A 16,558-nucleotide genomic window follows, 5' to 3' on the forward strand; every position below is an offset into this window, starting at 1 on the left:
GTCCCTCTGGAGCTAATGTCCAGTAGCCAAGAAGCCCAATCCACTCTGCACGCAGGTGAGTTCGCTTCTTCTCCCCTTAGTCCCTCGATGCAGTGAGCCTGTTGCCAGCAGGTCTCACTGAAAATAACAAACCTAAACTAAAACTTTCACTAAGAAGCTCAGGAGAGCCCCTAGTGTGCACCCTTCTCGTCGGGCACAGAAATCTAACTGGGGCTTGGAGGAGGGTCATAGGGGGAGGAGCCAGTGCACACCAGTTAGTCCTAAAGCTTTCTTTAGATGTGCCCAGTCTCCTGCGGAGCCGCTATTCCCCATGGTCCTTACGGAGTCCCCAGCATCCACTTAGGACGTTAGAGAAAACTATTTGTTGTACCTTGTTTACATTCAATTATGGCGGGAAAATGCAACCTGAAGTGATTTGCATAATTGATCTCCACCCTTTATTATGGAGACCATAAAAAGGAAAGCTAGTGTTAATCCCTGTAGACACTCCTGAGGAAGCCTTGTAAGGTGAAACGCGTTGAGGACACTCCTGACTGCCTCCTGATCAAGGTACTCACTGTGGACATACTCCTGGACTGCCTAAAAAACAATACCCGCTTTTTGTTCAGATAAGCCTGCATTTTTATTTATTTTTTATTCTTTTTGTCTTGTTTTAAAATATTAAAGTATTTTTCTTATGAAGCTAACCCTATCCTGAGAGTGAGTACTAGTGGTGACTATTCTGCCTGGAAAGATTTCTATTATGCCTGAATACTATTTTTTTTGTTGTACGCGCATTACCAACTGATATAGAAAAATCCACCTTAGTACACCAGTCTGTATTGCACTATGAGGAGTGTATCTTGTGTTTTGCTGACTCTAGGTTCCATTGCATTTTGAACATTGGAGGACAAGGCCCCCTATAATCTGCTGTTCTATACCAGCTTTCTGGTACGCTTATTACCTTTAGAGAAAATTAATGTTTTGGAACAACAATATTGCACCATGAGAGGTGTTTTTTATGCTCACTTGTAGACCCTTCATGATGCAAGCAACAGATTGAAGATTGAAATTAACAGTTGTTGATGTGCATGACTGAAAACCCCTCATCTGGTACGCAGAATACCCATATGAGCATTGTCGCATTACTTAATTAATTATGTGCCATTGTTTGGTAAAAGCCTGCCTCATATAATTCAGCTATATGCCTCATGTGCTAGGTGCATGGGTATTTTGTCACTATGTCTACTTTTCTCTTACGTCCTAGATGATGCTGGGGACTCCGTAAGGACCATGGGGTATAGACGGGCTCCGCAGGAGACATGGGCACTACAAAGAACTTTAGATGGGTGTGCACTGGCTCCTCCCTCTGTGCCCCTCCTCCAGACCTCAGTTAGATCCTGTGCCCAGAGGAGACTGGGTGCATTGCAGGGGAGCTCTCCTGAGTTTCTCTGTAAAAGAAAATAATTTTGTTAGGTTTTTTTATTTTCAGGGAGCACTGGTGGCAACAGGCTCCCTGCATCGTGGGACTGAGGAGAGAGAAGCAGACCTACTTAAATGATAGGCTCTGCTTCTTAGGCTACTGGACACCGTTAGCTCCAGAGGGTCGGAACGCAGGCCTCACCCTCGTCGTTCGTCCCGGAGCCGCGCCGCCATCATCCTCACAGAGCCGGAAGATAGAAGCCGGGCAAAGAGGCATATGGAAGTTTTGCCTTACAAGGGTGAGGTTTTATTTGGGGAAGGTCTCGCGGACCTGGTTTCCACAGCTCCCGCGGGTAAATCTACCTTTTTGCCTTATGTTCCCCCACAGCAAAAGAAAACACCACAGTATCAGATGCAGTCCTTTCGGTCGCATAAGTCCAGAAGAGGTCGGGGCTCTTCATTCCTCACCAGAGGTAAGGGTAGAGGGAAGAGAATGCCGGCTACGGCCAGTTCCCAGGAGCAGAAGTCCTCCCCAGCTTCTACTAAATCCACCGCATGACGCTGGGGCTCCACTGAGGGAGTCAGCACCGGTGGGGGCACGTCTTCGACTCTTCAGCCACGTCTGGGTTCAGTCGGACGTGGATCCTTGGGCGATGGAAATTGTATCCCAAGGCTACAAGCTAGAATTCGAAGACGTGCCTCCTCGCCGATTCTTCAAATCGGTTTTACCAGCTTCAAACCCAGAGAGGGAAATAGTTTTAGCTGCAATTCAAAAGCTGTGTCTACAGCAAGTGATTATCAAGGTTCCCCTAATACAACAGGGAAAAGGGTACTATTCAACCCTGTTTGTGGTCCCAAAACCGGATGGCTCGGTCAGACCCATTCTAAATCTAAAATCCCTGAACTTGTACTTAAAAAGGTTCAAGTTCAAGATGGAATCGCTCAGGGCAGTTATCTCCAGCCTGGAAGGGGGGGATTTTATGGTGTCACTAGACATAAAGGATGCATACCTTCACGTCCCTATATATCCTCCTCATCAGGCGTACCTGAGATTCGCTGTACAGGACTGTCATTACCAGTTTCAGACGTTGCCGTTTGGCCTTTCCACGACCCCGAGGGTTTTCACCAAGGTAATGGCGGAAACGATGGTGCTCCTGCGCAGGCAAGGAGTCACAATTATCCCGTACTTGGACGATCTCCTGATAAAAGCGAGATCAAAGGAACAGTTGCAGAAAAGCGTGTCGCTCTCTCTGAGTGCTGCAGCAGCATGGCTGGATTCTACATCTACCAAAGTCACAGACTCGGCTATCTTTCATGATTCTGGACACAGAACAAAGAAGGGTTTTTCTCCCGATGGAAAAAGCCCAGGAACTCCAGAACATGTTCAGAGACCTGTTAAAACCGAAAAGAGTGTCAGTCCATCAATGCACTCGAGTACTGGGTAAAATGGTGGCGACCTACGAGGCCATCCCCTTCGGCAGGTTTCATGCGAGGACTTTTCAGTGGGACCTTCTGGGCAAGTGGTCCGGGTCCCATCTTCAAATACATCAGAAAATAACCCTGTCCCCCAGGGCCATGGTGTCTCTCCTGTGGTGGCTGCAGAGTGCTCACCTTCTAGAGGGTCGCAGGTTCGGCATTCAAGACTGGGTTCTGGTGACCACGGACGCGGGCCTCCGAGGATGGGGAGCAGTCACACAAGGAAGGAATTTTTAAGGGACTGTGGTCAAGCCAAGAGGCTTGCCTACACATCAACATACTGGAATTAAGGGCCATATACAACGGCCTACGACAAGCGGAGAATCTTCTTCGCGATCTACCGGTTCTGATTCAATCAGACAACGTCACAGCCGTGGCTCATGTAAACCACCAAGGCGGGACAAGGAGCAGAGTGGCAATGGCGGAAGCCACCAGGATTCTGCGCTGGGCGGAAAATCACGTAAGCGCTCTGTCAGCGGTATTCATTCCGGGAGTGGACAACTGGGAAGCAGACTTCCTCAGCAGACACGATCTCCATCCAGGAGAGTGGGGACTCCATCAATAAGTTTTTGCAGAAATAACAAGTCTTTGGTGACTTCCTCAAATAGACATGATGGCGTCACGCCTCAACAAGAATCTTCGGAGGTATTGTGCCAGGTCAAGGGACCCTCAGGCAGTAGCGGTGGACGCCCTGGTGACACCATGGGTGTTTCAGTCGGTTTATGTGTTCCCTCCTCTTCCTCTCATCTCGAAAATATTGAGAATCATAAGACGAAAAAGAGTGCAGACAATACTCATCTTTCCAGATTGGCCTCGGAGGGCCTGGTATTCAGATCTCCAGGAGATGCTCACAGAAGATCCATGGCCTCTTCCTCTCAGGGAGGACCTGTTGCAGCAGGGGCCCTGCGTGTTCCAAGACTTACCGCGGTTACGTTTGACGGCATGGCGGTTGAACACCGAATCCTAGCTGGGAAAGGTATTCCGGAGGAAGTCATCCCTACTCTAATAAAGGCTAGGAAGGAGGTGACGGCGAAACATTATCACCGTATCTGGAGGAAATATGTATCTTGGTGTGAAGCCAAGAATGCTCCTACGGAAGATTTCCACTTGGGCCGTTTTCTCCACTTTCTAAAGACAGAAGTGGATATGGGCCTAAAGTTAGGCTCCATTAAGTTACAGAATTCGATATTCTTTCAGAAGGAATTGGCTTCTCTCCCAGAAGTCCAGACTTTTGTAAAGGGAGTGCTGCACATCCAGCCTCCTTTTGTGCCCACAGAGGCACCTTGGGACCTTTACGTGGTGTTACAGTTCCTAAAATCTCACTGGTTTGAGCCTCTTCAAACAGTTGAATTAAAATTTCTCACTTGGAAGGTGGTCATGTTGTTGGCCTTGGCATCTGCAAGGCAGGTGTCCGAATTAGCGGCCTTGTCTCATAATAGCCCCTATCTCATCTTCCGTGTGGGTAGAGCTGAGTTGAGGACTCGTCCTCAATTTTTGCCTAAGGTGGTGTCATCCTTTCATATGAACCAGCCTATTGTGGTGCCTGTGGCTACAGGAGACTTGGAGGATTCCAAGTCCCTTGATGTAGTCAGGGCCTTAAAAATGTATGTAGCCAGGACGGCTCGGATTAGGAAAACAGAGGCACTGTTTGTCCTGTATGCAGCCAACAAGGTTGGCGCTCCTACTTCTAAGCAGACTATTGCTCGCTGGATCTGTAACACGATTCAGCAGGCTCATTCTACGGCTGGATTGCCGTTACCAAATTCGGTAAAGGCCCATTCCACTAGGAAGGTGGGCTCTTATTGGGCGGCTGCCCGAGGCGTCTCGGCTTTACAGCTTTGCCGAGCAGTTACTTGGTCGGGTTCGAACACTTTTGCAAAATTCTACAAGTTTGATACCCTGGCTGATGAGGAACTTCAAACCCAGTCTGTGACATGGTAGTTAGGATCTGATTGGCTGGTCCGTTATCACCGTCCACTTTATCACTTCACCGAGCTTAATAAATCTTCCCCTCAATTGGGTGTGGGTTTTTTTTCCGGGACTTGCTTTGGAACCCTTTGGACACTCCCCTAATGACTAATTAAGCAATTGGAAGTTTCCAATTAGCTTAATTAGTTCAGAAATACTCACATTCTGCAGTGCTGCCTCCCTCCTCCGCTTCCCGAAGTCATCTCTTCTCCTCAGCGTCATAAACAGCAGTGCTTCCAAGTACTGGGCACAGGTACTACCTCTCACCCTGCACATACTCCCTACATACACTGCACTACACTACTGCTCACAATGCACCCCCTCACCACATACAATACACTACCGCTCACCCTGCACTTCATCACTGCATACACTACTCTGCTACATTACCACTCACCCTGCACCCCCTCACTGCACAAACTGCACTACCCTACTGCTCACCCAGCATCCCCTTACCATATACACTGCACTACACTACCACTCACCCTGCATACTGCAATACACTACACTACCACTCACAGTGCAACCCATCCCTGCATACACTACACTACCACTCACACTGCACTACAATACACTACACCACCCCTAACCCTGCACAGCATTGGCAGCCTGCGGGGCTGCATGTTTATTTTTTACTCTCTTAATTCCATTTCCTCCCATCTAATTCCGCTCGCATAAAAAAATTGCTACTGCTCTTTTTAAATTGAATACTGCGTGTATCAGGAGCGGCAACTCAAAATTAGGCTTGAGGATTGTGGATTTTTTGCCGGCAAAATCCCACACTTAATTGAATATGGTATGCATTCGTGTAAGCAATTTATCTTATGCTAGATCATTAATGTAAGGAATGGTACATATAAAGCAACCATATGACCCTCTTGTATGTACTCTAGCTGCTTTTTTCCTATTTTTTTAGGCATGAATGGTTTGATTTAGAGTTACCACATTGAATTTGCAGACTTATGGGCCAATTGGCGGCTAAAATTTCTGCAGCATGGGGAACAGAAACCCACTGATTCTGCGTAAACTGCGGAATCAATACATAAAATTGGTGAGAAAAACGCCCAATGTCTTACCGTGGCTAATATGATACTGCCTTTATGGTTGCACAAATCTTCAGATTCCACATATATGCACAAAACACCAGTGTGCAATACATCTTTACACATTTTAGAGCAGTGTATTGTGTAACCCCTACATTATATTTATTTATTGTTTTTTATACTCTGCTCCAGTTGGTATTTAACAGATAACGCCAATGACCTTGCCTTCATCTGTAGGGAGTTGTGTGTACGCAGTCATCTGTATAGATTTGCCACCCACTGCTATATCATGTTGATGTCAGTGGATTTGAACTTACTAGGTCAAATAACTATATTTTGTGTTTTCAAACTGCTTATATAGGACAAAACAGGTACGTGTTATTTGCACTGTTAGAGGTTTTATCTAACCGACAGTTAAAGATATTGTGATTACCTTTTAAAAAATAGACAATTTAGATCTCTCAATATGTGCAGTGCAGAAATGCTACATCGTGATGAAAAGCTTGAAAAAATGTACTCTATACTTGTGTGATGATTTTTTTTTCTATTTTATTTGTTTATTGCTTTTCAGTATATGTGACTGTACAGAACAGAAAAGGAACAGTACAAATAGGAGGGCATAGGTGTGTAAATATAATAATAAACGGGGACTTTTTTACACATGGTGGACATGTCTTTGTCATTGGAAGGAAATACATACGTTAATTAAAAATATTACTGATTTTGTTATGCCCCCTTCCCCTCTATATTCCCTTTTAGCTAGACCAATTGCCCACCTCCCACGACCTACACATAAACTGATCACCCATATACTCAATACTGCTAAGTGCCAAATTGCAGCAAATTGGAAGTCAATCACTCCTCCCCCCTTACCTGCCACTATCAATTTTTTTCGGCAGTCGGAAAAATTACACTGTCATTGAATAGGTGAAATGCAAATTCGACCTATTTCTGTTGAAAACTGCCAGTTTCTCCAGCAGGGTCCACACGTTATCAACAGGATAACATTGGAATATGATGGAGCGACAACGGATTGGCACCAAACGATCACAAGCTTTCTGGCCTCCCAGGATGCAACGGGCTCATCCATATAATCCCGCCCACCGACTCAGTCAAATCAGTTTTTTGTTTGGTGCGGCAGGAGCCGGACCATGGTCACAGACCCCTGTGCAGACTACTCTTAGCAAAAATCTCAGTTTTGGAGGACCAGCTACAGTACCTAGACTTCCTTAGGATAATCTGTTAAAAGCATGCAGTGTTTTCTGTGAGATGGGAAATCACTCATCATTTAATTTTTCACAAACTACACATAATGCCAGAAATTAGTTTTTCATATAGAAGTAATTACTATAGATAATGACTTGTGTCCACAATACTTTGTGTAATTTACTTCTGCTTTCAGCATATCTCTATCCACTATCTAAAGTTTCAGTTGCTGAATGTGCTAAGTACTGCAATAAGATTCTATCCATGCACTGAAAGTCTTTTCACAGTGGGATTTATAAATATATGGTTCACTGAATAGCCATCAGATAACGGAGTCAATGAAGCGTGCTGAATGCTGGTGCAGTGTGGGCTGTAATCCAGTTTACTGGAGTAGTGAATATGAACAAAATGCTGAAAGCACAACATACACAGTGGACAAGTTTATTTTTACATTACCATTGTTCCAGTCATGCAAGCATCCCATAGAAAATGACGTAACTCTATGCCATAATCAAAACAGCATTGACCAGTTTTGTCAGGCAGTTAAGGGGATGCTTGGGACTTAAAGGAGTACACTAGGGATTTTGTGTTGCAATAAGGGTGATGAATTTCCAAGCTGTTTTTATAACTTCACAAAACATCAAAATTGCTTTCATACAACTAGCGTTCCCTTTTGCATGTGTAAAGTAGCAGTAGGCGATGTGGCTTTCATTTTGTAGAATGACAGATTTCCACCCTGAATTCTCACTGGTGATTCCATGTTCTCCTGTATTCATTTGCTGGAAGATTACAGTCTACTGCTTGAAAGGCAGCGTACGGTCTCTAATGGGATCTGCACTGTTTTAATTTAAAAAAGAACTCCAGATAAATATTATTACCAATCAACACCTATTGTCACAACTTTCTGGTTCACACATATTATTATTATTATTATTATTATTATTATAATACGGTACCACAAGTTGTCCACGGCGCCGAACATACATCAACAGTAGAACATTACATTACAGTAACTAAAACACAATCCGAACACAAGTAACAATTAGAAACACAATTCTCAGAACACAATACAGCTGGAAAGCAAGGTGAGCGAGGGAGTAATTGGCGAAGGGTAGAACCTGTCTCCAGTAGTGATGGCACAACTAGCCGCTGCAGGAAGTGACGAACGGCTACGAGCAAGAAGAATTCTGCGGTAAGTGGCAATTCAGTAGGTGAAAGCTGATATTGAAGTGGTAGAGAAGAGGGCTGTGAGTACACGAGGTGTGAGACAGACTGATAACATGAGGTGTGCGCATGTAGATGGAGACCTGAGCACAGGAAGTAAGCGAGATAAAGATGGCCAAGGTCGGAGAGTGGGGTGGGTGACCTGGTGACAATGGTAAGTGGTAGAAGGGTAAACTATAATGGGTTTTTAGTGCCAGGGAGAGCCTGATAGAGCGAGGGAGTTTGTTCCAGTGAAAGGGGGCCAAATGAACAAAATCTTGGATTTGAGCATGAGATGCAGTATCCAGGGTCTAGCTGCAACTTTGAGAACAGCTTGGAGAGGGGCAAAATGGGAACGTGGGGGGCCAGTAAGGAGAAGGTTGTAGTAGTCGGTCTGAGAAATGACTAATGAGTGGATAATCGGTTGAGCCAGAGATTGAGTATGGGGATCAGAGGAGAGGGTCCAGTGAATGATGACACCTAGGCAGCAGAGAGTTGGGTAACAGGGAATATGATGGTGTTGTCAACAGTGATAGATTTGGGTTTGGGGGGGGTGTTATGGTGAAGACTCTGTTAAAGGGGAAGCTTTAGCGAATGCTCAGGCATCCAGGATATTGTTCATTCTAGCACCCTGCATCTATCAAAATCTGTGCAGTTCCTCTTTCCTGCTTGGTGTGTCGCTCTCTGCTCTGGTGCTTCATTCACCCTGTGGTCTGTATCTCAGCACTGAGATACAGACCAAAGTATGCTTGAAGCACCAGAGCATTGAGCAACACCCCTGGCAGTAAAGAGGTGCTGCACAGGTTTTGAAAGGTGCAGGGTGCTAGAATGAACAATACAGGAGGAGATGACAGAGAGGTAGTTGGGTACACATATGTCTATACACCAGGCCTGGCCAACCTGTGGCTCGCCAACTGTTGTGAAACTACAGACCCATGCATGCATTTGCACAGTTTTAGTATTCCCTAATAGCAAAACTGTGGCAGGGCATACTGGGACTTGTAGTTTCACAACAGCTGGAGAGCCACAGGTTGGCCAGGCCTGCTATACAGTAACCTGTCCCTCAGCCTGAAACAAACCATTCTATATGGGTTGACCCCATGCATAATTCAGAATGAATATAGCGTTTTGTTCACATCTACAGATGTGTCCTCATTCATCTATCCTCAGCACACCATGCGATGTGAGATGCCTGGTGTGAGTGAGCCGCCTATACAAGTGTCATCTATCAAATTAATTTACACAGTCTCCTCGTGCATCCTAGTCACACTCTGCAACTAAGACACATTTTCAGCAAAAAAGATGCCCAATGCTGGTAGACTCACGCGACCTAGTGTGCCAAGAGGCGCTGTTTGGCGTGACGCAGCAAAGATGTATGAGGACATAAGCTGTATTATATTATATAACTAGCTACATGGCAATTGACAGGTAAAAACAAAACTAGTATATCCATAAAGCTTATTGGGTATGGGAACACAACATTTATGCTTGTTGGGGCAGGGCCGGATTTAGGGGGGGGGCGAAGGGGGTGACCGCCCCCCCTAACACAGTCATAGCCACACCCACTTTTGAGCTGAAGAGAGCTCTCCAGGGAGAGCCTGAGGCAGAACGCTGTCCTGCAGCCTATACCACAGCAGCACAGAAGAGCCAGGAGAGCAAGGGTTATAGAGCATATGCCCCTCACTTGCAGGTGTGTGGGTACTAGGGCTAATAAATACAATTACCCCACAGCACAGTAACATGTACATAGAACAATCACAAAGCACTATCTCGGTCTCACTCAAAAAGTTGTTTTTCAGGAATTGAGAGAGGAGGAGTTAGGATTGCAGATGGGAGGAGTTGGGACTAGAGAGGGGAGGAGTCAAGATTAAACAGTAAACCGCCCCCCCCTAAAAGAAAAGTCTAGATCCGTCCCTGTGTTGGGGTTAGGGAAGTTGAGTTTTTAGTTCAAGCTGTCCAGTGTGATGCCTGCATAAGAATGTATAAAACCCATATGTATTTTCTGTCAGATTCTGAATTATTCTATTACAGCTTAATTATATAGAACTTGCTAATGTATTATAATAATGGTATATGTCAATAAATTTGTCAACCATAAATGAAGTAGCTTTTGGTATTTCTTAAGGGCCCTACACACTGGCCGACTAATCGCCGAGGTGCGACGGCAGGGAAGGGGGGGTTAGATGGGGGAGTGAAGTTTTTTTCACTCCCCCAGCCCCGTAGCTTGCATGCATAAATGAGGTGGCACCAACGATGCATCGTTCATCGTTGGTGCCTACACACTGAAAGATATAAATACTTTCTCGTTCATTAATGCACAAGATCGTTCATATCTTTCAGTGTAATCAGTAAATTTGTAGGGCCCTTTAGTTTGTTTCTAATTTATAAGGTTGTTTAAAATGTCATTATATTTACTGATTAGAAACCACGTTATGCTCATTATTTATGTTCTGTGTTAGTTTTGCGGCCATAGATTTAATATCCATGTGACAATGCTGTCAAAAGTAGTGAACAGTTACATGAGGAATATATACTAATTAATTCTATTAATCAGTATGCTCCAGGAAGTCATTTAATTAAGTGGTTAAAATTGATAGCACTCTGATTGTATATTTTATTTCAGGTCTCTAAAAATGTACCATCATTTAGTATTCAGAGCAAAAAGTTATGCACTTTAGCAGATAATAACATACTTCCTAACCATGACCAACAAATGATTGCTCAAAATATCAAATGTTCTATCATTTAAATGACCAACCTATTACAATGCCTGTGCCAAACACATTATAATGAGGCACCAACTCTCAGCTTATTGTCCCTGGCTGCACCCTATTTACACATCTGATTATTCCACCACAGTAGGCTTGTGCCAACTGTAAGAATTGGTTTCCAGAATTTAGTGCCCCGACTGCCTTCAGCATTATAGATCTCAATTAAAATTATTGCAGCCAGAGCTGCTGTCACCCAGTTGAAAACCCCAATCTTCTAATACCTCACAATGGCCCTCATTCCGAGTTGTTCGCTCGCTAGCTGCTTTTAGCAGCATTGCAAACGCTAGGCCGCCGCCCTCTGGGAGTGTATCTTAGCTTAGTTGAAGTGCGAACGAAAGATTAGCAGAACTGCTACTAAATAATTCCCTGCAGTTTGAGTAGCTCCAGACCTACTCCTAGACTGCGATCACCTCAGTCCGTTCAGTTCCTGGTTTGACGTCACAAACACGCCCTGCGTTCGGCCAGCCACTCCCCCGTTTCTCCAGCCACTCCTGCGTTTTTACTTGGCACGCCTGCGTTTTTTAGCACACTCCCTGAAAATGGCCAGTTTCCGCCCAGAAACACCCACTTCCTGTCAATCACACTACGATCACTTGAGCGATGAAAAAACGTCGCTCGAGCTTGTGTAAATCTACAAAGTTTTGTGTGAAAGTACTTAGTGCATGCACGCTGCGTACCATGCGCATGCGCATTTTTGCTGTTTTTTCACTTGATCGCTGCACTTCGAAAATCGGCAGCGAGCGATCAACTCGGAATGACCACCAATGAGTGTAGTAATGGTGTTCCACAATGTTGAAAACGTACGAAGAATATCTAAATGCTTGGAATTAATGAGTCCATAGATCCATGCAGGTTTGTGAGGAGTTACTATGGTGACTTTTTGTCTAAGAGCCTAATATTATGTACAGAATATATTGCATGGTATACATTCAATGAGTTTTTCTGACACACATGCTGCATATTGACATACAAACTATCTTACAAGTATTCTTTAATTATTCCTGGTTAGAGTCCTCTGAAGACAAAAGGAGAATTACAACATTTATGAGAACTGTTAACTGATCATTTGACTTGACGTTATTAACATTATCATTCATATTTAGACATTTTGTTTACACCTGCTGATGAATAGAAGACATTTTGATGTCATTTACTTTTTCGGTTGTATGTCATAGGTTTGGTTTTTGTAAAAAAAATTAGGAAATTAAGTTTTATCTGTGTGACCATTTACATTCAGTATAAATGTGTGCAATACTTGTACGTATTACACATTAATGTAAACATACAGTATTTACTGTACTAAGTAATTGATGTGAATTGATGAAATATTGTCAATAAAGGCAGTGTAATATGTGTGCACTATAAATATAGCCGTATATAAATAAAACCACCTAATATTTTGCTTTATTGTTTGTTTTTTTCTTCTAGATTTAAAGATACTAGACAAGATGACATCTGGCTCGTCGATGTAAGTCTGATATTTCTCCTCTTCTAAAGCTGGGTACGCAATGAGCGATTGATATGTCAATTCGATCCGTCGGATCAGATGACATATCGCTCAGTTCGGCGCATATTGGGCAGTGTGTATGTCTGATATGTATGTGCCCACAGTCGCTAGCTTCACATCAAACCTGATGATATCGCTAGCATCTTGCAGTATGCTAATGAAGGACGGAACATATGATTCCGTCCTCCGTTAAAGTGACCCCAGTGTGTACGGGCAATCTGGGCTGACGAGGATGTTGGAACGAATCCCCGACGCTCCAGCTTTACTTTACTTTTCTTATGTTGGATTATTTGGTGAATACTTGTAATGGTATTTTATTGAAAATAATATGAATAAATAAATAAGAATAAGTATTGTTGCAGATGTGCTTAAACAAGATAAATCAATAATAATAAATCAATTTCACATGTATACACTTTAAAAAAAACTAAACCTAAATTATGAAAACCTTTACATTTAATTTTAACAGGAAATAGCAATCTATGCCTGAAGATGATGTTTACTGGATAGTAAATAGAATCATTAAATAATGTTGAAAACATCAGAACAGTTAATGAAAACATATAGGGCCCGCTCCAGTTATGTGCATTTACATACTCGCATCATTAACCTCACATGCGTTGGATGAATGCGCGCACCTGAGAAATGCCAATTTGCGGTACTCACAGCGAGGGTGTGCGGATTCTCTGAAGAATGCCACCTGGGAGAAGTACATGAAAACGTGGGGAAGCTGCCTTGGATCCCAAAAAGTGACAATTGAGATAGAACAATATAGTTAGTGGGCGTAGAGGAAGTGCTAAAGGTTCTTACAAGGTATCAAATGGCTGATTTGTGCATTCTTTTTTGTTAAAGTAATAAGCTAAATAATTTTGTTTAGTAATAAAAATAAATTTAAATACAAAATGCAATAAAAAAAGTAGAAGAAATTTGATTTTAGGGTAATTTGAGGCCTCTTTAATTTAATAGCCTTGTCTACTCTTTCATTCTACACCAGTGGTTCCAAACTGTGTGCCAAGGCACCCTGGGGTGAAGTGAGGATCTTGCAGGGAGGCCTCGGATTGGTGGTCCAGGACCAAATCAAATTATTTATGGTCAAAGTGATAGGCAAAACCAGTGCCGGTGGCTGCCAATCATAAACATGTGGACAATCAGAAGTACAGCTGTACACCACAACTGACGGGTGCCAGGTTTACACAGTTGACTTCATCTTTTTTTTCTTTTCCAAAGTTATCAATAAAAAAACATTTATCCTAGGGGTGGCGTGAAAAAAATGCTAATACTGTAGGGCGCCGTGAGTCAAGAATGTTTGTGAAACACTGCTCTATATCAACTCACCCTCATGTTATATTGACAATTTCTCATAATTATTGGACCCTAGTGTGCCTGTGCCTCTATCTAGTAGAATACAAACTTGGCGCAATACATGTAGATTATTTTTAACTATGTAGATGTAAAGGGAAAAAAAATGCTATAAAATGAAACACAAGTCTGGTAGAAAACTGTATATTTTACGGCTTTGTAGTTTGCTTTTCATGCATCACATTTTACACAAGTTGGCAATTATTGCCAATGTGCTTTAAATCCTTTAATGACTGTATACACTATGGGCATTGAGCAGAGTTTCATTTATTCTGTTGTTAAACATTTATTCATGTTTTAAATCTAAAATTGATCAAACAATTGTTTTTCTGAAATAGCCAGCTGTCGTTGAGCCACTTATTATGTATGGATCCTGGTTTGATTACTGCTAAGCTATACCAAGAAGATTTTTTTTTTTTTTTGAGACCAGACTGATAAAATGCAATCTGTCAGTAGTTTTTTTTCATAGTAGTAAAGGTAATTAAATTGCTTTATTAAACCAATCAACATTGATGTTACTTAAGTCGTTATGCTTTAGATTGCTTTTCCTGTGTTATTTGTTTTTGTATTGTTTTATTCCCTCCCTCACAAACCGTAATCTTTGGTTGTCTGTTTCTTAATATCACTTATTATAGAAACTTGCTTTTAGTATAATTATATGCAATAGTGCCATTCTCTTAATCTAGAAAGAAAAGTAAGTTATCACAAACTCTTCCAAGTGAAACATTACACGTGACGTATTTATCTCCTATATAATAGGCCAGATCTGTGCCTGTGTGTATAACGCTGGGCGTGGCTAGGAGCTCTCATTGGGTTAACAGCAGGCCTATCGCACCCAGTCCACAGCTAATTGGGTGAGAAACGCCCTCCAACAAAGGTTACATCCAATGGGAGGCTCTGCCATTTGGCGGCCGTGTGTTCCCAGAGCAGGATTAACAATGGGGCTGATGGAGCTGCAGCTCCAGGTCCACACCTCAAAATAGGCCCACTGCATCTGCAGCAAAATACCCTCCAACAATGGCTCTCATTCCGAGTTGATCGCTCGCTGCTGTTTTTCGCAGCGCAGCGATCAGGTGAAAAAACTGCATTTATGCGCATGGTACGCATCGCGCATGCGCTAAGTACTTTCACACAAAAGTTTGCAGTTTTACAGAAGCTCCAGTGTTCGTAGTATGATTGACAGGAAGTGGGTGTTTCTGGGCGGCAACTCTGCGTTTTCAGGGAGTGTGCTAAAAAACGCAGGCGTACCAGGCAAAAACGCAGGAGTGACTGGAGAAACGGGGGAGTGGCTGGCCGAACGCAGGGCGTGTTTGTGACGTCAAACCAGGAACTAAACTGACTGCAGTCATCGCAAGATAGGAGTAGGTCTGGAGCTACTCAGAAACTGCATGACATTTTTTAGTAGCAATTCTGCAACTCTTTCGTTCGCACTTCAGCTAAGCTAAGATACACTCCCAGAGGGCGGCGGCTTAGCGTGTGCACTGCTGCTAAAAGCAGCTTGCGAGCGATCAACTCGGAATGAGGGCCAATGTACACATTAAAATCGGTACAAATTCGAAAAGGGGGCGTGGCCGTTGGTGAAGTGGCATGGCCACGCTCCTTTTCCTATACTTTCAATGGAAGTTTGGAGAGCCAAAAATTGGTACAGACCATATAAAAAAGGTACTATACCTGCTAATGCCAATAAGGTACAGCTGGAGGGTATGCCACTGCGTCTGCAGCAAGCCTCTGCGCTGTAGATAGGGGGGAAAAAAACCTTTTACTGCAGCATCCTAAGTCCTGCTGCCAGTCCGCCTGCCCCCTCCGACATCAACAATCCCCACTGCCTAGCCGCGGTACAGGTGGAACAAAAGCTGCTGCGGCCACCTGCATAGACGTGTGTGAAAGCGGCGCAGCTGAAGCATGCATGCCTACATACAGCCTATTTATATAGGAGGGGGCGTGGAGGATGCTGTATGGAGGTGTGATGATTCGATTGTGTCATCGTAGCCCTGCCCCCCGCTTTACAATGCCCGCATTACCGGCATTGCAAAGCAGGGGGTGGGGCTACAATGACGCAATTTAACACGAATTGCATCATTTCCCCGCCCCCTTTTTTTTGATGGGATGCCGCTGTGACTGTGTCATGCGGCAAAGGTGGAGTGCGCCGGGGGGTAAGCGCCATGAGGGAGACTTGCCCATTTCCCTGGGAGGCCAGGAGTGCCACACGATTTTTGGGAGCCTCACGGACTTTCCGGGAGAGTAGGCAAGTATGAGCGGAAGGCTTTCATAGCCCTCCATGTGCCGCATACTCTGAGCCCCAGAGCCTCCTCTGCACGTGATGTCGCAGAAATGCCTCCCCGCTACAGCCGTGCCCAGATCCCCGGAGGCCCTGACTCCGCAATACAGCACCTGGGCTGCCGGCCTGGAAGCCCCGAGATGGCTAATGTAACAGATAGTGTGGGTGATATCGCGGAGGGTAATGTCTGGACGCTGAATTAATGTAAAATGTGACAGTGCTGTGCAGTGCAGTGGGTGTGCCGTGTCACTGATACCGCACAGCACTCTCACCTTTTACCTTTATTCAGCGAGTCAGTCAGTTCTGCCAGCCAGTCACTATTGTTAGCGCCGGTGTCTCAACGCGC

The 16,558-nt window shown here is 44.1% G+C and overlaps 1 protein-coding gene across 1 annotated transcript in view; it reads left to right on the forward strand.

Moving 5' to 3' along the window:
• Nucleotides 1–16,558, forward strand: part of TMX3 (thioredoxin related transmembrane protein 3) — a 206,074-nt gene that overhangs the window by 38,978 nt on the left and 150,538 nt on the right. The window contains exon 3 of the mRNA XM_063923394.1: nt 12,497–12,536. Coding sequence (XP_063779464.1) covers nt 12,497–12,536 — 40 coding nt within the window. The remainder of the gene's footprint in view (nt 1–12,496; nt 12,537–16,558) is intronic.

The sequence above is a fragment of the Pseudophryne corroboree genome, chromosome 5 (genome assembly GCF_028390025.1).
Source record: "Pseudophryne corroboree isolate aPseCor3 chromosome 5, aPseCor3.hap2, whole genome shotgun sequence".
Classification (NCBI taxonomy): domain Eukaryota; kingdom Metazoa; phylum Chordata; class Amphibia; order Anura; family Myobatrachidae; genus Pseudophryne; species Pseudophryne corroboree.